The sequence below is a fragment of the Doryrhamphus excisus genome, chromosome 15 (genome assembly GCF_030265055.1).
Source record: "Doryrhamphus excisus isolate RoL2022-K1 chromosome 15, RoL_Dexc_1.0, whole genome shotgun sequence".
In the NCBI taxonomy this organism is placed as follows: domain Eukaryota; kingdom Metazoa; phylum Chordata; class Actinopteri; order Syngnathiformes; family Syngnathidae; genus Doryrhamphus; species Doryrhamphus excisus.
In genome coordinates this window covers 2,501,651-2,526,718 of record NC_080480.1, presented here as the reverse complement: position 1 = coordinate 2,526,718, position 25,068 = coordinate 2,501,651, and the positions used below count along the sequence as shown (strand labels likewise).

Sequence of the window (25,068 nt, the reverse complement as noted above, 5' to 3'; positions counted from 1 at the left end):
AAAAGTGCATTTTTCTTCATTTTCAGTCGATGCCTGTAACATAAGTTTTTTCTCGTAAATGTAAGACTTTTTTCTCCTAGTTTTAACACTTATTGTCGTAAATTTTCGACTTTATTGTCGCGAACTAATAACGAATTATTTTAATACTCTATCGTAAAAAGGTAAGATTACGACTTTTTACTCTCTTACTTTATTGTCAAAATGTCAAATCCTTCCCAATGTGGCCCCATTCAGACAAAAAAACTTATTTTTCTGCGTTTGGGGGTGTTATGTGCAAGTTAATTCTGCTCGGTCTGTGTTAGCATGTAATGCTAGCATTTAGTGTTAGCGTGTAGCATGTAATGCTAGCATTTACCGCCCTGCGCAGTCTCTCATGTAAAATGTACTCTTTCGCTAGGCTATTTGGCTTTTATTTCCCCGTGTTGGTACTTTAACAGGTTTGTACTATTTGAAGAACAAAATTGTGATAATGCACAGCTAGGCCCCCCGGGGTCCTTTCTTTACTCTGACACACTCTTTATGACACCGTCCAGACTGCTTGGTTCAGCCACACATTTTTATGGATGGACCCCCCCACTCGGGACCACTGCTGCCTCTGATTTATATTTCCATAAAGCAATAGGAATATCATAGCTTCATGCTCTGCTTACTTTAAGACAGGCAGGAGAGAGAGACTCCCTGCCGCTACTGACAGGTCAATTGATAGAGAAGGGCTGTTTTATCACTTTCACTTTTTTATTGTCGTTAACCATTTTAAGATATTGGCTTAGCACGTAAGTGTGTTGACTCAGATCGAGATTTATGTTTGACCGAACTCCATTAAGGAATTTATTTTTTTTACAGGATGTGCCAGCCAAAGACACAGGAAGAGGATGTGATTCAGAGGTATGCACTCGCACATTTTATCGGTTCTAGTTGGAGGAACTGGAACACTACTACATTCATCCTCTTAAGATTAATTTTAGTGTGGGCAAAATCGTTCATTTCAGTGAACCGGTTCATTCAGTAAAAAGATCCGTTCATTTCGGTCAATTGGTCGTTAGCCTGTGATGTCCCCCTGTGCATAGACCCGCTCAGCTGTGTCGAGTCCGTTCACTCATGTTCACGTTCGTTCGGATTCAACAGCGCAACAACACGTGACGACGTTGTGGTGTGTCGGTCATGAACAAACAGGTCAAAAGAACTAGTTCTTCTTAATATGAGTTTAAAGGTGACTATAGGGGTGTTATTTCATGTCTAGAGGGCTCTAATAATGTTCATTCATTCATTCATTTTCTACCGCTTTTTCCTCACGAGGGTCGCGGGGTTGCTGGAGCCTATCCCAGCTGTCTTCGGGGTGAAAGGCGGGGTAGACCCTGGACTGGTGGCCAGCCAATCACAGGGCACATATAGACAAACAACCATTCACACTCACATTCATACCTATGGACAATTTGGAGTCGCTAATTAACCTAGCATGTTTTTGGAATGTGGGAGGAAACCGGAGTACCCGGAGAAAACCCACGCATGCACAGGGAAAACATGTAAACTCCACACAGAGATGACCGAGGGTGGGGAAAGACAAAATAAGAAGCCAAAAAGTTACCACTTCCACACAAAATAGGAGAACTCATTAATTCATTCATTTTTGACCGCTTATCCTCACGAGGGTCGCGGGGGTGCCGGAGCCTATCCCAGCTGTCTTCTTAGGGCGAGAGGCGGGGTACACCCTGGACTGGTGGCCAGCCAATCACAGGGCACATATAGACAAACAACCATTCACACTCACATTCATACCTATGGACAATTTGGAGTCGCTAATTAACCTAGCATGTTTTTTGGAATGTGGGAGGAAACCGGAGTACCTGGAGAAAAGAACATGCAAACTCCACACAGAGATGGCCGAGAATGGTGGAATTGAACCCTGGTCACCTAGCTGTGAGGTCTGCACGCTAACCACTTGACCGCCGTGCCGCCGCTCTAATAATGTTAAAATCTGTATTTAGAAGTGTACACGAGGGCTAACATTACTAGCTAGCTTTGCCAAAATGCTCTTATTTGCTAACAACAAGGCAGATGCGTCTTAGCTGCGTTCAAGGTACTTTTTCCTCGCCTCTTTTCTTGCTGCGCGTGAGTGGGTGTTGTTGTAGACCTGATCCTAAAGTGCCTTGAGATAACTTTGTTGTGAATTGGCACTAGACCAGGGGTGGGCAAACTACGGCCCGGGGGCCACATCCGGCCCGCCAAGTGTTTGAATACGGCCCGCCCAATCTTTCCAAAGTATTAAATTTAAACTCAACATACAGCCTGGCATCATCAACCTTTTGATGGTTTTATCAATTTCGTTGTTTGACATGGTCTGTTGTTTACAAAGTGCTCCTGAAAAAAGAGACACAAGCACATAATAATAATAAAAATTAAAATAATAATTATTATATTATTATTATAACTATTATGATTATTATATTTATTATATTAATGCTAATTATTATATTAATTATATATAATAACATTGTTATATTTGCATATTTTACATAATAATAATATAATAATTATTATTTTAATTTTATTTTAATTATTATAATATTTTATTATTTTTAAAATATTTAAATATAAATATAAAATAATAAATAAGAATAGCAGATTGCATGACAATTTTACAGATACAATAATACCAGGTGGACTGTTACGTGTAAAATATATAGTCTGCCCCCCCCCCCCCCCCCGGAAATTTTGTTATATCAATGCGGCCCGCGAGTCAAAAAGTTTGCCCACCCCTGCACTAGACGAATAAAAAGAATGATTCTAAAATATGTTTTAATTTTTTTTTTTTTCCCCGCTTGCCTTCTATGCCTTTTTGTATTTTTCTCTCTCCAGCACCAACACAACACTCATTCATCACCCTGAAGCATTTAAAGAAAAAAAAACAGAAACATGAATGGTGTCTAGGGGCTATTTCTTGGTTTTGAATGTTGTTAAAATGTAGAATATGCCCATTTTTTTTCATCTTAGAGAGGAGGCTGGAGAGGGACAAAGCAAAAGCAGGCTACTATGATGCATGGAAATCCACTCTCTAACAATGGACTCCATGTTTATATATAAATATATATGTGTGTGTGTGTGTGTGTAGACATGTCTGATTGTCAAGTGGGCGATGCAACCTCTTTTTTTTTTTCCATTCTGCCCTTTTTTGAGAAGGACGAGTCGAGACGTTAAAGGGTGTCCGGAGTTGAGTACCCAGTCTTACCAGGGTGTGGCCACCTCCCTGAGGGAGATGATGAAGAAGAAGATGTAGCATGGACATGGAGGCTCTCAATGACAGGGGTGACACGGATGAGTGAACGGACGGAGAGGGCACGCCGTGTGTGTTAAAAAAAAAATACGGAGCGAGGAAAGTAAAAGAAGGTGTGTGAGAGGGAATGAGGTGTTAAAGAGGTGAGACGGATGGGGGGGGGGGGGGGGGGAGAAAAGAGGATGAGCTCATTGCAGTCTCTGGGCTCATGACAGAGGCACCGTGAAGGATGGGGGTGGGAGACGGGGGCGGGGGTGCACAGCTACGAATCGATAGCCAGCGTCTGAGTATCACACACACACACACACACACACACATGTCACGCTGCATGCACATTAAAAAAAAAAAAAGCATATTTTGATTTTGGGTGCAGTTTTTTGGTTTGGTGTGGAAAGTGGAAAGCTGCCTCTCCCTCCTCCTCACTCCACCATTCTCTCTCTCGCTCTCTCTCTCTCTCTCTCTCTCTCGCATCCCCATCACATCCACACCCTTCTGCCTCTCTCGCTCCGTCTCTCTCTCCCATCCTTTTTCCTCACCAGCCCTTCCCCGCTACAGTATTCCTTTTCTTTTCTTTTACTCCCGACAGGAAAATTCATGTCTGATCTTCTTCTTCTCCATCCGAGACTTTAGTGGATGCTCTTTCTCTTTGCTCGCTACTTTTTTTTTTCTCCCCCCCCCTGCCCCCGGTACCTGTGGAGGTTCCCGGCTTCTCCAGTTTTCCCCAAATCCGGTCGTCACGCTGAGCGCAGCCCCGCAGAGAGAGAGAGAGAGCGAGAGCGAGAGCGAGCGAGGCGGCATGCTGGGATTAGACGTGTGTGAGTTTGGGGGTCAGGTGCTGGAGCTGCTGTGGCTAACCATGTGCTACAGAGGTGAGATGATGGAATCCAGTGTGTTCAGTGTGTTGTGTTAGTTCGGTTTGTAACTTGCGGTTGAATGCAACTTTATTGATATATTTGGTTTTGGAGTTTGAGCATGCGAGCGGGCGGACATGTGCGTGTGCACAAGGGCGTGTGTGTGTGTGTGTGTGTGTGTGTGCTACATATGCACTGTATGTCTCAATCGGGGCGGGCGTGGACGTTTTTATGTCCCGACATGAAACGCTGCCGAGACAAGCCAAAGATAGCCAATCAATAGCTATTGATCATGTGTGTGTGTGTGTGTGTGCCATAGCATCATTATGTGTTTTACTCACACACCCACGTTCATGTTTCCGTCACTTAAGGGAATTATGTTGCTAATAAGTGTGTGTGTGTGTGTGTGTGTGTGACGACACGACACAAATGATGTCACCAACTTCCAAAGCTGCTGTGTGTGTGTGTGTGTGTGTGTGTGTTTGATGGCTTCTCTGCAGCAGTGCTGAACAGTGACAGATGGCGGAAGGTTCCGGGGTTTCCCCTCATACAGGTGTGTGTGTGTGTGTGTGTGTGTGTGTGTGTGTGTGTGTAGATGAGCAGGACTCGGTGTGATAAAGATAGGAGAAAGTGAATGAAATCATCTGGATGTGGAGAACAAAGACCAAACCGTATCCATAAACTTCATTCTCAAAGAATCAAGCCAATCACAGGGCACATATAGACAAACAACCATTCACACTCACATTCATACCTATGGACAATTTGGAGTCGCTAATTAACCTAGCATGTTTTTGGAATGTGGGAGGAAACCGGAGTACCCGGAGAAAAGAACATGCAAACTCCACACAGAAATGATGAGGGTGGAATCGAACTCGGGTCTCCTAGCTGTGAGGCCTGCACGCTAACGTTTATGACCTTCCAAAAAGACTTTTTAACATTAGAGCCCTCTAGACATGAATAGCATCCCTATAGTCACCTTTACACTCCTGTGACCAAATATAGTAACATTATCGACACCTACTGGTCAGTGTAGAATACTACATGTCTTTGAATGTATCGTTTGTTTGTATTTTATTTCATTTAGCCAACACTTAAAGCACGTTTAGCAACAGTACACCCTGGACTGGTGGCCAGCCAATCACAGGGCACATATAGACAAACAACCATTCACACTCACATTCATACCTATGGACAATTTGGAGTCGCTAATTAACCTAGCATGTTTTTTTTGGAATGTGGGAGGAAACCGGAGTACCCGGAGAAAACCCACGCATGCACGGGGAGAACATGTAAAACTCCACACAGAAATGCCCGAGGGTGGAATAGCACGTTAACGTTTATGACCTTCCAAATAGACTTTTTAACATTAGAGCCCTCTAGACATGAAATAGCACCCCTATAGTCACCTTTACACTCCTATGACAAGTGCTATGTACTATTGTGGTCACTAGGTTGGCCACACACTGCATGAAGTCATCCATATGGCATAATAGAGTGAAAAAAAAAAGTTCTCCTCCCATTCAGTGTGGAAGTGGTAAGTTCCTCCTAGCCTGTGTTGAGTCCCTACAGCGTAAGAGTTGCGCAGGGTGATGTAAACAAAGAATAACAGGAGTGTAAAGGTGGCTACAGGCGTGTTATGTCATGTTTAGAGGGCTCTAATAATGTTTAAAAAATGGATTTAGAAAGTCCTAAACTAAAAAAAAAGTAGTTTAACATTGAATCCTAAATCATGGGAATTAAATTAGAAACTGGAAATGATGAACTGTTCCTTTAAGAAATGCTTAAATAATATATGCAGACTCAGATAATGACGCTAGCATCATCGTGCTATACTGGAAGTAGGGCATTTATTATGCTCACTGTGAAATGAGTCAATTTCAGTGTGGAGTAAATCTAAACTGATATATACAAGATGTACACTGACTACTCTAAAGTATAGACGAGTTTCATGTATATAGCATTAATCCTTGTACTGTAATAAAAAATGGCTCCTGAAATGGTCGTATCATCCCACCGTGCAGCATCTTTGCATGCTGATGTTGGCATTTAAGGCGGCAGAGCCACAAAGCTCCACTCAAGCTATTAGCTCGCAGTAAAAACCACATGAGTGTTTTTAAGACGTGTCGGTGAGCACCTTAAAGAGAAAAGCTCAGATCATTTCATTAGCTGCTCATAACTAAAAAAAAAAGAAAAAAGAGGCACATTTTCAAATTTGTTGCACTTTATCCAACTTTTACTAAGCCCCGCCCTTATTCCCCTCCCTGACACCTCCCTCAATGTTTTTACCCCGTAATAATTAAAGCAAATACCCACCTGCCTTTTTCTTTCTGGTCCTCCATCCATTTCCTCTCCTTTTATAGCCTCTTATCTTTGGCCGGCTAGAGGGCATAACCTCCATATTTTTACTCATTAATTCTTCTCTCACGCTGTACCTCCTTCCTCGCCTCCCTCATATACAGTCATATTTAAAATTCAACACCATTTTTCATGTACTGGTATTTATTCTGTGAAAAAATCCCATATTTATTGTAAAAAAAGCACATTTGCTGTGATGGTTTGGGCGCCCCCTGCTGGTGGGAAATGTTTTTCCATTTTCAGTTACTGTAGCCTTGTTGTTTCCCACCCCAATGGTTGCTGGGAAATTATTTATTAATTTCCACCTTCAATCTATATTTTTACTTTCTGACATTTTTGCTAAAAGTACTTTCTGTCACGTACTTCGGTACGTGACAAAAATTAAAAAAAAATAACTTTAAAAATATTACTTATTATATTACATATTATTATGTTAAAATATATTCATTTATTATTATTATTAATTATTAATTGAATATTAATTAAATAGAATAAAAATAAATTAAAATTATATTAGGAAAGCAGGAAGTGAACAAATGTAACAGTTACTGTTTGTAAAAGTACCATATGGAGGGGTGGGATTTAATAAGCTATGCTTCTTCCTACTCCTTTTTGGACATGTGGAACTGGGAACTGATTATGTGACAAAAAAATAATTAATAATAATAATAAAAAAAATTAAACTATATTAGGAAAGCAGGAAGTGAACAAATGTAACAGTTACTGATTGACTATATATATCACTATATTGACAGTTACTATGGTACCAATTATGTCATTGTATGGTCATATCACCTCGTACTTCGGTACAAAAAAAAAAATAAAAATAAAAAAATAAACTTAAACTATATTAGGAAAGCAGGAAGTGAACAAATGTAACAGTTACTGATTGTAAAAGTACCAGATGGAGGGGTAGGATTTAATAAGCTTTGCTTCTTCCTACTCCTTTTGGACATGTGGAACTGTGAACTTATTATGGGATGCATTCAATTGTAATCTGATGCATGTTCAAATGGAATTAAACCATTACCATTACCAAAAGCCAATAGACAAATTCAATGGTGCCCCCTGTTGGTGGAAAATAATTTGCCACTAATGTTCCACTTATGACGCGGTTCAGGTGGTAAATTGGTTCTCGAACAATCTAATGGTTGCTGGTTCGATCCTCTGTCCAGAATGTTCATCTCATTTTTTCTGTGACATATTTGCCATTGAAGATGAATGAACAATTTCCATTAAAAAAAATGTATTTGCCGTTTTTACACGTACCATCCTGCTCATTCGGTGGCACTGCTCAGGGCGTAGAGTGGTCGTTTCGCAAGCTGGGGGGGTTGGCGATTCGATTCTCAGTCTGTGAATTACAAGAGGAATTTAAATACCAAGTGACACCGAGCTGTATTTCCTGCTTGCTCGTAAACATTATCGACAATTGCGACATAATAATAAAGGCCTATTGAACTGTGTGTGTGTGTGTGTGTTTGTGTAATAAAGAGAGACTGCAGTATGTCAGTCATGGTGTGTGTGTGTGTGTTGGTTGTGTGTCACTCAGCTCAGTAGCACGGAGATGGGCTGTGCCCTGGTTAGCGTGCTGACGGGGCGTCTTCAAGCAGGCAGGCAGCAGCCGATCGATGGCGGTCGTGTGGTCAGTGTTGTTGTCAGCGAAGGCCACACGAGCGTATCTCCTCCTCCTCCTCATTGGCCCTTCCTTGAAGGTAAAAGCTGTAACTATTAGCTTTACAGCACAAGAGGAGACATCCTTTTTACTTCTTGTTGTGTGTGGGTGTTTTTTCCCGGATGTGTACCTGTGCACTACATCGTCCCGCTGGTCTCGTTATGGTTTTAGAACACGGCAGTAACGCCGGGCTTCAAAGTACTAAAAAAACAGAGACGATAACTCGTGCAGGCATTGGGGAATAAACGAGAAAATGTGCAGTTATTTCTGTTGAGGTATAGAAGACATAAAATATATGTTTAAAGAGGCGTTTGGAATATTCTGGTAATGGTAATGGTAATGGTTAAATTTCATTTGAACATGCATCAGATTACAATTGAGTGCATCCCATAATCAGTTCCCAGTTCCACATGTCCAAAAGGAGTAGGAAGAAGCAAAGCTTATTAAATCCTACCCCTCCATCTGGTACTTTTACAATCAGTAACTGTTACATTTGTTCACTTCCTGCTTTCCTCATATAATTTTAATGTATTTTTATTTTATTTTATTAATTTTTTAAACTAAATTTCATAAATTTTTATTTATTTTTCGTTCACTTCCTGCTTTCCTAATATAATTTACATTTATTTTAATTTTATTTAATTCATAAATTCCTTTTTACTTAATTGTATTAATTTGTATTATTTATTTGTTTTTGTTAACTTCCTGCTTTCCTAATATAATTTGAATTTATTTTAATTGTATTTAATTAATAATTTTTTAACTTAATTTTATTAATTTTTTTGTTCACTTCCTGCTTTCCTCATATAATTTTAATTAATTTAAATTTTATTTAATTAATTAATTTTTTAACTTAATTTGATTAATTTTTATTTCATTTATTTTTTGTTCACTTCCTGCTTTCCTAATATAATTTTAATTTATTTTAATTTTATTTAATTAATACATTTCTTTTTACTTAATTTTATTAATTTTTTTGTCAGCAAGTTGAAGTATTTGTGATTTTAGAAATAAGGAGTTAGTATGTTCTCTGTAGGCGGCATTATGAATTATCCTTACTGGCCTTTTTTGCAGTACATTTAGCGAGTGAAGATTGCTTTTATAGTTATTAGCACATATTTCCACACAATAAGTAAGATGTGGTAGAACCAGAGATCAATAAAGAGTGTGGAGTGATTTCTGATTGAGAACAAATTTAGCTTTGTTCAATATTGAAATATTTCTGGCCACGTTATGTTGTATATGTATTTGTAATATGAGGTTTCCAGCTCATATTTTGAGTATATTACAGTCCACTTTCTCACAACCGTCATCAATAGCGTATTATTCATTCGATTTTTACCAGCGATGATACTTTTAATGTGTATAAGTCCAATTGATTTCGTTCTTTTTTCATGCTAGCATCATCTGTCCATCCGTCCCTTCCCTCCCGGAGCCGCCTGTTGCCTGCCAAACTGTTGTGTGTTGACTTAACACAACATGTTGATTTAACTCGAAATGCCGCCAGCGACGCTCATTCTGTCTCCTAATTTGTCATGCGACCAAGCAGGCGTCGTTCTTGGCTTAACACGAATCTGATTTGGCAAGGAGTCGTTCGCAGCGTTGATGCGGTCACACCGTGCACGATACATTTTTACTTCATGACAACCTTCTTCTGCAGTCCGTTCAATCGGCCGTGATGGATATGAATGCATTCCTTTACTGTAACTATTTGTACACCCGCAGGAGCCAACATCTCCACATAAATAATTCATAAAACTTGTTTTGTCTGCGCATTTCAAAGCAGGTCTGTGTAAAAATGAATAAAATCCAACACAGAATCCAGTTTCTGCAGTTTGAAATCGATTATTAGACATTTGATACTCATATATGCACACATATCTACTACATATAATGTAGGAGCTGTATCATAAAACTAGAAAATTCCCACGGAAATTTTGATGGGCTTGCCACCTGTGCTGTGAACCTCGGGCTCGGTGCGCCAACGGCTACCGTGCTAGCACCTAGCAAGACAGCCTCAAGTACCGAAAAGGTTGATGCTGTCCCATAGTGTCCCCACATCATGCGTCTATGTGTCTATTTGCCTTTAGAAATGAGTAAATTAGCTAAAATGCTAACATGCTAACAGTCATCATGCTAGCACCTAGCAAGAGGGCCTCAAGTTTAGAAAGTGCCAAGGTTGTCCTATAACCTTCCCTACATCATGCCATGTGTGTATTTGCCTTTAGACATGAGTAAATTAGCTTAAATGCAAACATGCTAGCAATTAGCATTTAGCCACAGGGAGAGTTGAGAAGTTTATCTCAAAAATGAGCCGTTAATCACGTTTCTACGTGGCCTGTTCTAAAAATAGAACAGGTGTATCTAATCTAGTGGCCCGTTTTTGAACGTTTTGGTGAATAGCGTCGCCATGGTTACACAAAATGTTCCAAAAAATAAATACCGCTGTAGTCCTGAGCGTCAGGATTCCGGCGGTGTAATATGTGTGGGGGTCCTTCTTGGGTTTTTTGCCGCATTACGCGCACAAAAGTGGGAAGATTAAGATATAATAATAGCTAAACATCACAAGGAATAACAATATGGGCTTGCATTACTGAGCAAGCCCATAATGATGATTGTAGTATATCCTGGTGTGGAATTGTACTGCGTGTTTTTGAGACATGCGTCGGAATACAATGGAACCTCGGTTAGCGTCATGAATCTGTTTCAGAAAGTCAGACTCTAACTGAAACGTACGCTAACCGAGTCGAAATATATGTAATTCAAATTAATCCGTTTGAGGAAACCAAAAATATTCACACAAAATATATTTTTCTAATAGTTTTACATTCAGAAAAAAATTCTAAATGCATATCGATAATGAATGAAAAAAATAAATGAATATTTCTGTTTACTTTTGCCTTCATTGAAGACCAGATTGTTGCCAAAAAATACAATATCAACACGGACAACACCTGCATGTTTTGACATGATTTATTTGAACTGAGTAGTGTTTCTCACACTACTGTGTGAGAATTTCTTTTGATCACGGCTGCAAAATAACTCAAAAATTGAGAATAAAACAAAGTTGCAAGCGTCATTAGTGTTTTTGAGACTTTGTTCGTTAGCAAAGAATGATAGTCAACCGCTAGTGGCGTCACAAATGGCCGACTGAACTGACTTCTGGTTCCGGTTTCCATGTATTAGCGAACTAAAAGGCCGCTAACAAGGATGTGTTGTGATAAAAATGCATTCGGAACAGTCGGTGTATTAATAACATGACGTGGCGCGCTAACCGGAAACTGTACGCAAACTTAGGCTAAATTTTGTTGTTCATAATTTTTTTTTCAGAAAAAGACCCATGTAGGGAAAAAAAAATTATAGGCATTACAACAATGTTTACTTTTGCCTTCATTGAAGACCAGATTGTTGCCAAAAAAATACAATATCAACACGGACAACACCTGCATGTTTTGACATGATTTATTTGAACTCAGTAGTGTTTCTCACACTACTGTGTGAGAATTTCTTTTGATCACGGCTGCCAAATAACTCAAAAATTAAGAAACGCTAATCGGAAACTGTACGCAAACCGAGGCAAAATTTTGTTTTGTTTTGCATTTACAGCGTGAACCGAAAAACCGAGACGTACGCTAACCAAGACATACACTAACCTATGTACATAATAATAAAATTTTTTAATGAATCTATTCATTTGGTAAATCATTTTTTATTTCAGAAAAAGACCCATGTAGGGAAAAAAAAAATTATAGTCATGACAACAATGTTTACTTTTGCCTTCATTGAAGACCAGATTGTTGCCAAAAACACAATGTCAACACGGACAACACCTGCATGTTTTGACATGATTTATTTGAACTCAGTAGTGTTTCTCACAAATTTCTTTTGATCACGGCTGCAAAATAACTCAAAAATTAAGAAACGCTAACCGGAAACTGTACGCAAACTGAGGCAAAATTTTGTTTTGTTTTGTTTTGCATTTACAGCGTGAACCGAAAAACCGAGACGTACGCTAACCAAGACATACACTAACCTATGTACATAATAATAAAAATTTTTAATGAATCTATTCATTTGGTAAATCATTTTTTATTTCAGAAAAAGACCCATGTAGGGAAAAAAAAAATTATAGTCATGACAACAATGTTTACTTTTGCCTTCTTTGAAGACCAGATTGTTGCCAAAAACACAATGTCAACACGGACAACACCTGCATGTTTTGACATGATTTATTTGAACTCAGTAGTGTTTCTCACAAATTTCTTTTGATCACAGCTGCAAAATAACTCAAAAATTAAGAAACGCTAACCGGAAACTGTACGCAAACTGAGGCAAAATTTTGTTTTGTTTTGTTTTGCATTTACAGCGTGAACCGAAAAACCGAGACGTACGCTAACCAAGACATACACTAACCTATGTACATAATAATAAAAATTTTTAATGAATCTATTCATTTGGTAAATCATTTTTTATTTCAGAAAAAGACCCATGTAGGGAAAAAAAAAATTATAGTCATGACAACAATGTTTACTTTTGCCTTCTTTGAAGACCAGATTGTTGCCAAAAACACAATGTCAATACGGACAACACCTGCATGTTTTGACATGATTTATTTGAACTCAGTAGTGTTTCTCACAAATTTCTTTTGATCACAGCTGCAAAATAACTCAAAAATTAAGAAACGCTAACCGGAAACTGTACGCAAACTGAGGCAAAATTTTGTTTTGTTTTGTTTTGCATTTACAGCGTGAACCGAAAAACCGAGACGTACGCTAACCAAGACATACACTAACCTATGTACATAATAATAAAAATTTTTAATGAATCTATTCATTTGGTAAATCATTTTTTATTTCAGAAAAAGACCCATGTAGGGAAAAAAAAAATTATAGTCATGACAACAATGTTTACTTTTGCCTTCTTTGAAGACCAGATTGTTGCCAAAAACACAATGTCAACACGGACAACACCTGCATGTTTTGACATGATTTATTTGAACTCAGAAGTGTTTCTCACAAATTTCTTTTGATCACGGCTGCAAAATAACTCAAAAATTAAGAAACGCTAACCGGAAACTGTACGCAAACTGAGGCAAAATTTTGTTTTGTTTTGTTTTGCATTTACAGCGTGAACCGAAAAATCGAGACGTACGCTAACCAAGACATACACTAACCTATATACATAATAATAAAAAATTTTAATGAATCTATTCATTTGGTAAATCATTTTTTATTTCAGAAAAAGACCCATGTAGGCAAAAAAAAAATGTATCGGCATGACAACAATGATTTTAAAAAAAAATTTAAATTCTATTCAGGCCTGCTTTTGAAAAATAAATGAGGTAGGAGTTCGGCGTGCCAGGTCAGCAGCCTGGAGACCAAAGGAGGAGAACACTGATAGTGGCACTGAAACACACCCACTCTGCAACCGGCATGGGGGGGGGGGGGGGGGGGGTGCATGTGCGCTCTCAGGTGGGGGTCGAACGGCATGGTTTGATATGTAAATGAGGATGAACGAATCATTTATGAGGTTGTCTCGTCATTCATATCTGCTTGGAATATTTAGCATATTTAATAGTATAATGGATGTGTGTTACTTGTGTTATTTGTGGGGGGGGGGGGGGGTTGAAATCAAACACAGATCTGAGTTGAACAATATTGCGAATAATCAAAAAAAGACACGCAGCCTTCGATAGAAATCATAAATTCACTCTCTCCCCAGAAACTACGACCAAGAGATACCGTATCAGTCATCTGTCAGCCCCCTGTGACTGACAGGTGATCTGCCCAGCCCCGCCTCCGCCTCCGCGACCCCCCCCCCGCACATGACACCGAGCACACATGACGAATACGTGGCTATCTTATTGCTGCCTGTAATAATAAATGTCACCGTGGACGTTGAGACAGATTAAAAGAGAAGCTCGGCGAATGCGATGATGTCACCGATGCGAGGGGAGTTGAAAGGGTTGCCATGGTGATGGACAAAGGCAAGCGTGTTTGGCCCTGACTGGGTGTGGTGCTGCTGTAAGCAAGCGGCGCAGGCATGCACGTGTGTGTGATGCATGTGTGTGTGTGTGTTAACATGTTAGGTTCATGTGTTTACTCAATAATGATTATGTACATTTTTTCACACCTTATATATATACCGTATATGTGTGTGTGTGTGTGTGTGTGTGTGTGTACTTCCTGTCATCCAATTACACAGAGTTGATGTGCAATGACTTTCTCATTACAAGTGTGATACCAGAGTAAACAACCATTTGTCTCAGTCAGCACGTTTATAGGAATCATGACATGGTTTATTGCCTGAAATCATCTTCTTGTGTGTTTTTGTGTATGTGTGTGTGTGTGTGTGTGTGTGTGTGTGTGTGTGTCGCAAAAGGACTGCTGTCTTATGTCCATTTGCTCCACTTGTAGCCATATTAAATTGGGCTAGACACTAAAATATTATTGGGTTTTTGGCTAACACTAATATCATATTAGTATACCTTATGATGTTGTTGGTGTGTTCAGGTCAGAATAAAGTTATTCAGATTGGGGGGGGGCGGGGCTTTGTCTGCCATCATAACAGACATGTGACTTGACACGATGCATCTCATCCACTGGTATCAACATCATTCATTCATTCATTCATTTTCTACCGCTTTTCCTCACGAGGGTCGCGGGGGGGTGCTGGAGCCTATCCCATCTGTCTTCGGGCGAGAGGCGGGGTACACCCTGGACTGGTGGCCAGCCAATCACAGGGCACTTAAGAAGCTAAAAACTTACCACTTCCACACAAAATGGGAGGAGAACTTTTTTTTCACTCTATCATGCCATATGGCTGACTTCATGCAGTGTGTGGCCACCCTAGTGACCAGCCAATCACAGGGCACATAGAGACAAACAACCATTCACACTCACATTCATACCTATGGACAATTTGGAGTCGCTAATTAACCTAGCATGTTTTTTTTTGGAATGTGGGAGGAAACCGGAGTACCCGGAGAAAACCCACGCATGCACGAGGAGAACATGTACAACTCCACACAGAGATGACCGAGGGTGGGATTGAACTCGGGTCTCCTAGCTGTGAGGCCTGCACGTTAACGTTTATGACCTTCCAAATAGACTTTTTAACATTAGAGCCTTCTAGATATGAAATAGCACCCCTATAGTCACCTTTACACTCCTATGACAAGTGCTATGTACTATTGTGGTCACTAGGTTGGCCACACACTGCATGAAGTCATCCATATGGCATAATAGAGTGGAAAAAAAAGTTCTCCTCCCATTCCGTGTGGAAGTGGTAAGTTCCTGCTAACCTGTGTTGAGTCCCTATAGTGTAAGAGTTGCGCAAGCACATAATAATAATAAAAATTAAAATAATAATTTTTATATTATTATTATAACTATTATGATTATTATATTTAATATATTAATGCTAATTATTATATTAATTATATATAATAATATTGTTATATTTGCATATTTTACATAATAATATAATAATTATTATTTTAATTTTATTTTAATTATTATAATATTTTATTATTTTTAAAATATTTAAATATAAATATAAAATAATAAATAATAATAGCAGATTGCATGACAATTTTACAGATACAATAATACCAGGTGGACTGTTACGTGTAAAATATATAGTCTGCCCCCCCCCCCCCGGAAATTTTGTTATATCAATACATAACAATATCAGCATATCGGTTTTCGGCAAAAAGACCAATATCGCACAGCCTACATTTTATTATTGATTATTTTCATAAAAACGTAATATAGCGAGGGAGCGATAATGGAGTACCCGGAGAAAACCTACGCATGCACGTTCTCCCTTTGCATGCAAACTCCACACAGAGATGGTTACGGGTGGAATTGAACCCTGGTCTCCTAGCTGTGAGGTCTACGCACTAACCACTCGACCACCGTGCAGCTCGTATCAACATCACAAGACGCTAAAACCATTCTCATTTATGTTCTTTTGAAAAGGTTTCATGCTGGACAAGAAGGACTTGGCTTTGGAGGAGAACGACGAAGAGGACGAGAGGAACCTCAACTACAACCCTCCAGCCCAGAAGACCTTGCAGGAGATTCAGGATCTGGACAAAGACGACGAGAGTCTGGTGAAATATAAGCAGACGCTCCTGGGGACGAAACGAATGGTGGTGGCAGGTGTGTGTGTTCGATTCCAGCGGCTGCGTTACTGCAGCTTTAATTCAGTCAATACAACAACTTCCGTGCATGGATATCAGTTGCAGTCATCCAGTTCTTATTACACACACACATAGTAGACATGCTTGCCTCAGCAGGATCTCATATGGTACGGTCCGACATCTGATATCGGAAGAAAAGCAGAGACAGTAACACAACACAATGCAGTGTAATATACTTATTTTATTGGATATAATTGCAAACGATGAGGAATAAATTACCGAAATATGATGCTCTGCATCCCCCAGACATCTCTGGTCCGAATGTCCAGGTGACCAAGCTGACCCTGTTGTGTAATGACGGCCCGGGATCGATTCCCATCGACCTCACAGGTACAGTACTTTCTTTGTGATCGTTACTTCTGCTTCACTTTACTGAACAAAATCACTGAGATGCCCCGGAGCAAGGGGTGGCGGTGGTGGAGCCTATCCCAGCTGTCTTCGGGCGAGAGGCGGGGTACACCCTGGACTGGTCGCCAGCCAATCACAGGGCACATATAGACAAACAACCATTCACACTCACATTCATACCTATGGACAATTTGGAGTCGCTAATTAACCTAGCATGTTTTTGGAATGTGGGAGGAAACCGGAGTACCCGGAGAAAACCCACGCATGCACGGGGAGAACATGCAAACTCCACACAGAGATGTGCCGAGGGTGGGAATTGAACCCTGGTCTCCTAGCTGTGAGGTCTGCGCGCTAACCACTCGACCACCGTGCCGCCTAGGAAGACGCAAAGCTTATTAAATCCTACCTCTCCTTCTGGTACTTTTACAATCGGTAACTGTTACATTTGTTCACTTCCTGCTTTCCTCATATAATTTTAATTCATTTTAATTTTATTTCATTAATAAACCAAGCTGACCCTGTTGTGTAATGACGGCCCGGGATCGATTCCCATCGACCTCACAGGTACAGTACTTTCTTTGTGATCGTTACTCCTGCTTCACTTTACTGAACAAAATCACTGAGATGCCCCGGAGCAAGGCATCTCAGCCCTGGTGCTGCTTTCATGTGCAGAATGTCTGCATTGGGTGTGTCCAGAAAAGAGAGCGAGAGAGAGCGAGAGAGAGTTAAATGTTTGCTTAGTGGGCATTATTGACGTTTTCCCCAGAGCGCGAGCGGAGGCAGCGGCTAGGGAGGTAGTTTGAGGTGCGTGTCGGCCTGCGTTCATGCATGTATTCATGTACCACCAGTGGATGGATTACAAAGGATTTTTGCCTTCCATAGTGGTTTTCACATTCACACGTTGTATACTAGATTATAGTACATTACTGCAAAGCAATAATGGCTTTGTATGACACTATTTCCTGTCAAAGGGCGTCTTTCATATTTAACGGAATGGTATGGTTTGCTGTAAATTATACAGGACTGCATTAAAACAGTCATTGGTAATGGTTGAATTTCATTTGAACATGCATCAGATTACAATTGAATGCATCACATAATCAGTTCACAGTTCCACATGTCCAAAAGGAGTAGGAAGAAGCATTCATTCATTCATTTTCTACCGCTTTTTCCTCACGAGGGTCGCGGGGGGTGCTGGAGCCTATCCCAGCTGTCTTCGGGCGAGAGGCGGGGTACACCCTGGACTGGTGGCCAGCCAATCACAGGGCACAATATAGACAAACAACCATTCACACTCACATTCGGAGTCGCTAATTAACCTAGCATGTTTTTGGAATGCGGGAGGAAACCGGAGTACCCGGAGAAAACCCACGCATGCACGGGGAGAACATGCAAACTCCACACAGAGATGTGCCGAGGGTGGGAATTGAACCCTGGTCTCCTAGCTGTGAGGTCTGCGCGCTAACCACTCGACCGCCGTGCCGCCTAGGAAGAAGCAAAGCTTATTAAATCCTACCCCTCCATCTGGTACTTTTACAATCGGTAACTGTTACATTTGTTCACTTCCTGCTTTCCTCATATAATTTTAATTTATTTTAATTTTATTTCATTAATAATTTTTTAAACTTAATTTTATTAATTTTTAATTTTATTTAATTAATATTTTTTTAACTTAATTTTATTATTTTTTTGTTCACTTCCTGCTTTCCTAATATAATTTTAATTTATTTTAATTTAATTAATTAATTTATTTTTACTTAATTTATTAATTTGTACTTTTTTAATGTATTTTTTTCTCAGCAAGTTGAAGTATTTGTGATTTTAGAAATAAGGAGTTAGTATGTTCTCTGTAGGCGGCATTACATCAGTTACATACATTAGCCGCCTCTTTTTTTTTTAGCTCTTTTTATATCTTTTGAATGCACAGAAGAGAGAAAGACTTGTGTTCATGTCTCAGATAAGGATAGTGGCTAGTTTTTTATTAATTATTTATTTTTAATTTTTATTAAAGTAATTGTTATTATTTTATTATAATTTTATGTGGCAAATTTAGAACAGAAATATTTACAGTTTGCTTAAATATGCATTTAATTTAGTGGTTAGCGCTTTAGTGGTTTAGTGGTTAGCGCTCAGCTAGGAGACCCCCTCGTGATGATAAGCGGTAGAAAATGAATGAATGAATAATACTGAATCCTACTTCCTGGAAATTCACTTATCGTGGTCGGATCCGGAGCCAATTAAACGTGATAAACGAGGGACGACTGCAACCTGAGTCAAAATCATAAAACCTTCATTAAGTACATATCGATATATGTTTGAAATCACGCTGTTTTGGATTTTTATTCCCGTGTCATTACAACAGGAAGCTAATGCTGTGGGAATCGCCACGCTCAACAGCAGATACGCAGGCAGCGTTTTACATATGATGCTCGTGCACGTACGCGTACGCGTATGCCGATGTAGTGTATGTCTGAGGAGATCAGGTAGACGCCGTGACCTATTTTCTCTCAGTGAGACGCTCCGAGGGGGCAGCAGCTTTTCTCTCCTCTGTGCCTCCCGAGACAAGAAAAAAAAAAAGGTATTGAGGAGATGAGAAGTGGGGCGGGGGAGAGAAAGTGCCTCCATTTTTTTTTTTTTTTTTTTTCCACAGGAAGAATAAAACTGTTTGGAATCGGAATAAAACAAAATGGAGCTGTGATTTGGTAGCTTTTCATAAAATCGCAGAATTGTGTATGCTTTTTACTTAACTACCTGAATGTGCCGCAAGGACATGTATTTTTAATACGCACCTCTGACCCGCTTTTCCACCGTGCAATGCCCTTATACATGCATATACTATGTGTGTGTGTGTGTGTGTGTGTTATCAACACATCGCTGCTGTTTTTTTTTTTTTATTAGCCTCACTCTGCTATTGGACTTCCTGTTTTCAGTGTCCATTAGGAAGCACTCAGGATTGATGCTTGGATTGAAATGGAGATATAAAAAGATTAAGCAGTGAATCCTCTTCTGATTGCTTTTAAAACTTCCTCTCCTCTGCAACCCTTTCATGCCCACAACCGAACTAAGTTAACATACGCGAAAAACGTAAGAAATATTGTATGGTAGATTTTTAATATTTTTGATTTTTTGTGCGGTTCTCTCATTGTGGTCCTTGAAGAACCTACTATTGAAGGAGAAAGATATGAAAATATGTCATTAGTGTACTAGCTAAGTATCTACGTAGCTTCCCCATACTTATATATATTTACTTGACAATATCACTCATTTAACATCACTAAATTATGTTTTGGGGGCGGCACGGTGGTCTAGGGGTTAGCGCGCAGACCTCACAGCTAGGAGGACCAGGGTTCAATTCCACCCTCGGGTCGTCTCTGTGTGGAGTTTGCATTTAGACAATTGCAGCCTGTGTGAAATGATGTTCAAGACCAGGGGTGGGCAAACTACGGCCCGGCGGGCCACATCCGGCCCGCCAAGTGTTTGAATACGGCCCGCCCAATCTTTCCAAAGTATTTAATTTAAACTCAACATACAACCTGGCATCATGGCCTGAGCCAACCTTTTGATGGTTGTATCAATTTCGTTGTTTGACATGGTCTGTTGTTTACAAAGTGCTCCTGAAAAAAGAGACACGAGCACATAATAATAATAAAAATTAAAATAATAATAATTATATTATTATTATTATTAGAGCCCTCTAGACATGAAATAGCACCCCTATAGTCACCTTTATACTCCTATGACAAGTGCTATGTACTATTGTGGTCACTAGGTGGCCACACACTGCATGAAGTCAGCCATATGGCATAATAGAGTGGAAAAAAAAGTTCTACTCCCATTCCGTGTGGAAGTGGTAAGTTCCTGCTAACCTGTGTTGAGTCCCTATAGTGTAAGAGTTGCGCAAGCACATAATAATAACAAAAATTAAAATAATAATTATTATATTATTATTATTATTAGAGCCCTCTAGACATGAAATAGCACCCCTATAGTCACCTTTACACTCCTATGACAAGTGCTATGTACTATTGTGGTCACTAGGTGGCCACACACTGCATGAAGTCATCCATATGGCATAATAGAGTGGAAAAAAAGTTCTACTCCCATTCCGTGTGGAAGTGGTAAGTTCCTGCTAACCTGTGTTGAGTCCCTATAGTGTAAGAGTTGCGCAAGCACATAATAATAAAAATTAAAATAATAATTATTATATTATTATTATTATTATTATATTAATTATATATAATAATATTGTTATATTTGCATATTTTACATAATAATAATATAATAATTATTATTTTAACTTTATTGTAATTATTATAATATTTTATTATTTTTAAAATATTGAAATATAAATATAAAATAATAAATAATAATAGCAGATTGCATGACAATTTTACAGATACAATAATACCAGGTGGACTGTTACGTGTAAAATATATAGTCTGCCCCCGCCCTCGGAAATTTTGTTATATCAATGCGGCCCGCGAGTCAAAAAGTTTGCCCACCCCTGTTCAAGACCATCACTCAGCAGCCGTGTGATCTCAACCGTGACTCACCGGCACGCTGTCATCACTCTGCGGTCACTCGTCACGTCCTTACCGTGAGACGCTTTTACAGCTGAGGTCATCTGTTTGTCCAGGAGACCTGAACAGCCTGAAGGAGAAGACATTCACCCTAAAGGAAGGCGTCAAATTCAGGCTAAAAATACACTTCAAGGTAAGAGGGAAAAATTATGATGTACCTATGTCTTTTGGGGAACATATTCCATCCCAAAAGAAGCCTCATTTTTCTTGAGATTGTCTCTAAAATCAGTACTAAAATCAGTGTTTTTTGCCAAATAAAAGCACGGTATGATTATCAATTACAATCTCTTGCAATGGGTAACAAGTTTACTGGTGCCAGACCAGTAAAAAATATCATACTGTGTGTTTTTGCAGGTGAATAGAGAAATTGTGGCAGGCTTGAAGTACCATCATGTGAGCTACAGAAAAGGAATAAAAGGTAAAGTCCGACTTTCTCGGATGCATTTAGTTTACATATTAATAAACGGTGAGTCTGCGTTAAAAAAGGAAAGGATTGAAGACGAGAATGGATGAAAAAGTAGCAGCAAGCTAGCTAGCCACCATGAAAAAAAATTTAACACATCAGCAAAACATACGTAATTATTATTTATCTTATTTATTATATATTGTGTTAAATTAAGACAGGGCCAATTTCAAATTAAAAGCACAAAATGAATACAGAGCCAACATCCACCAGTATGAGCCTGGACCGTATTTTCCGGACTATAAGTTGCACTTTTTTTCATAGGTTGGCTGTTCCTGCGACTTATAAATAAAAAAACATTTATGTTTATTTTTCATGTAGCTGAATAAGCATTGTGTTAGCATATCTTACACCTATTAGCATGTTCTATATTATTTTATTATTGTTAGTAACTTGCCTTCCAAGAGGACATAATGTCTGTTTTGGTCATAAAATAAATTACCCGCAAAAAATGCGACTTATGTATGTTTTTTTTTCTACCTAATGATGAATTTTTGGCTTTGTGCGACTTATAGTCCAGAAAATACGGTATGCACATTAGCACTCAATGACGTCATCAAATATTACCTTTATGTATTCCCGCATATTATCAGCATTTGGGACCAAATATGACGTGAAAGAAAAACGTGAAAAAGACAGTACAGTAGTCTATCTGTGCACCGTGGGAGAAAGGTAGATGGTGCATTCAAAGGCCGTCAAACAAAGTGGGACAGGTCAACACAATTACAACATAAAAATAAAATAAATTTATTATAAATAATATTTTTATATTTTAATATATTGATATTTTAATATATTAAAAATAATAAACAGTTCAGAAAATTGTGGGATTTTATCTGTATTATATATTTTTTAATAAAATAATTAATTAATATTAATTTCCATAAAATCCAATGTAGTTGTTTACATTTTTTTTTTCACTCACATCAGCTTTGACTTTGGAAAACAAAGGAACGTTTTTCTAATATGTTGCAGACCAAACCAACCAACTAACTGTCTTTGGGTGGTATTGGTTTGGTCCGTCTGGGGGGGGGGGGGGTCGGCAACCTTGCGCTTAAAAAAAAAAAGCCATTTAAATTCCACTTGGAGCCACAAAACCTATTTGACCATGAAAAAAGACGGTAACACTACCTGTATAATTTCCTTAAAGGTATTGTCACGTGTCATACTGTTCCTTCTCCACCAATTTCTGATTAACATTTGCAATAAAGTCGATTTGTATAGAACAATACAGAACAATAAAAGAGTTGCCGACCCCTGACGGAGGAGCGAATCGAAACAACAGTTGACTGGACTAAGAAAATAATCTCCACGTTATCCACTTCCGGTGGTCTTGCAGTGGACAGGGTGTCCTACATGGTGGGGAGCTACTGTCCCCGCGAGGAGGAGCACGAGTTTGTGTGCCCGGCTGATGAGACGCCTCAAGGCTTGGTGTCCCGCGGCCTCTATCAGATCAAGTCCTGCTTCACCGACGACGACAAGAACGTCTACTCGGCCTGGGACTGGAACCTGGAGCTCAAGAAGGACTGGGACGAGTAGAGGTGCTCTATTCTTTTTCTTCTTCACACTCGCCTCGCTTCGGAAAGACCGGATGCTCGATTGCCTCTTTCTCTTTGCATTAAATCCCCAGTCCGCATCTCATACACTGTGAAATATCCATACCATAATGTCCTTCTTCATGTCGTTATCATATAAATTCACGTAGCAGCAGTGGACGTCATGCAGCTGCAGGCAAAATGAGAAATTACATGTGAGAAAATAAGACAAAATATGTATTATTGCGCTTGTTTACTCTGGCCTACGTATATATTTACTGATTCCCAACCTTTCTTGAGCTAACTTAAGATTAATCTCACCAGTTAATTACATACATACTCACACGGGTTGGGAATGACTTGACTACACAAATCGATAAATCACAATGTCCAGGTTTACAAACATACAATACGCGCACAGCACAGAGCAGCACAAAGTTCAACGCAAACATGGAATACTTTCCTTAAAAACATGCACAATAAACTTGCGCTGAAATATTAGCCAGTTTTGTAACTTAAACCGTAGACTAGAGGGAATTATTCTTAGTAAACACGTGTAGTATAGAAGAGTACCGAGCTATGATCCGACTTCAAGTAGAATATTAACGGGGAACATCTCTGACAATGTGCACTATTTTATTTTATTTTTTTTGCGACGAAAAACGCAAAAAGCGGCGATACCGTGTATGATATTGTAGAAAGAAATGCATGTTTGTTCTTGAGGATTTGATACGATTCACATGTTGACCACGGGAAAAAACACCGGCCGCAACATTAGGTACACGCAGACGCTATAATTGCATCCAAAACGACAAATGATTATTAGATTGTGTACCTAATGTTATTGTGTATATAAGCAATTTTCATATATTATATAGGGCTGATTGATTGATTCCCTGTAGGAAAAGGGAATATTCATCAACGTATCAAACAGCATAACGTCATTAATGCTGAACATAAGAACGCTAATTCCAAACCGTAGTCATCATCTACGCATAACTGTAAACGTTAGCTTGTTGGGTGTTGCATGCTTTAGCAAGACTATCTATAGTGTCGTTTTTTTTATTACAATTTTCTTGTAAAAATGTGGTTGAGCAAAAAAAAAAAAAAAAAAACACTGTGGCTTATCCAGATGTGGAAAGTTGAGTACAGATTTGAATTGATCTGAAAAGCAGGGGCAGCCGTCAAAAGTCTGTAATGTTCGATATTGGTGTCACATCTTCTCGTAGTCTGTATCTTTTAATAAAGGAAATTGAAAGAACCAACAGGAGCCACATATATTTTTTTAATTCATAGTAATACATAATTTTCCCACATTTTGGTCACTTTCACAACCAAATACAGGAAGTTGACAAAGTCAGAAGAACAAAACAGGAGTAGTATCATCAGCTAGGAGACCCTGGTTCAATTCCACCCTCGGCCTCCCACATTCCAAAAACATGCTAGGTTAATTAGCGACTCCAAATTGTCCATAGGTATGAATGTGAGTGTGAATGGTTGTTTGTCTCTATGTGCCCTGTGATTGGCTGGCCACCAGTCCGACATGTACCCCGCCTCTCGCCTGAAGACAGCTGGGATAGGCTCCAGCACCCCCCGCAAACCTCGTGAGGAGAAGCAGTAGAAAATGAATGAATGAATGAGTTCTCCTCCTATTTTGTGTGGAAGTGGTAACTTTTTGGCTTCTTATTTTGTCTTTCCCCACCCTCGGTCATCTGTGTGTGGAGTTTGCATGTTCTCCTCGTGCATGCGTGGGTTTTCTCCGGGTACTCCGGTTTATTCCCACA

At 39.2% G+C, this 25,068-nt stretch overlaps 1 protein-coding gene across 4 annotated transcripts; it reads left to right on the top strand.

Moving 5' to 3' along the window:
- arhgdig (Rho GDP dissociation inhibitor (GDI) gamma) lies at positions 1 to 24,536 on the top strand. 4 transcript variants are annotated; one of them, XM_058050368.1, is made up of 7 exons: positions 1 to 161; positions 844 to 885; positions 16,135 to 16,317; positions 16,605 to 16,688; positions 21,343 to 21,419; positions 21,641 to 21,704; positions 23,089 to 24,536. In XM_058050368.1, exons 3-7 carry the CDS (start codon positions 16,140 to 16,142, stop codon positions 23,286 to 23,288), a joined length of 603 nt encoding a protein of 200 aa, XP_057906351.1. In that variant the 5' UTR covers positions 1 to 161; positions 844 to 885; positions 16,135 to 16,139; the 3' UTR covers positions 23,289 to 24,536. The 4 variants fall into 4 exon arrangements, with proteins under 4 accessions (XP_057906351.1, XP_057906352.1, XP_057906353.1 ...); XM_058050369.1 differs by lacking the exon at positions 1 to 161 and adding an exon at positions 357 to 437; XM_058050370.1 differs by lacking the exon at positions 1 to 161 and adding an exon at positions 558 to 773.
- The last annotated feature ends 532 nt before the right edge of the window (positions 24,537 to 25,068 follow it).

Excerpts from the sequence above, each read along its gene's own strand:
- arhgdig (XM_058050367.1), top strand. The coding sequence starts at position 4,068 with ATGCTGGGATTAGACGTGTGTGAGTTTGGGGGTCAGGTGCTGGAGCTG. Across the intron at positions 16,318-16,604 it reads GAAACGAATGGTGGTGGCAG|ACATCTCTGGTCCGAATGTC; the intron begins GTGTGTGTGTTC and ends TGCATCCCCCAG. Across the intron at positions 16,689-21,342 it reads GATTCCCATCGACCTCACAG|GAGACCTGAACAGCCTGAAG; the intron begins GTACAGTACTTT and ends CTGTTTGTCCAG.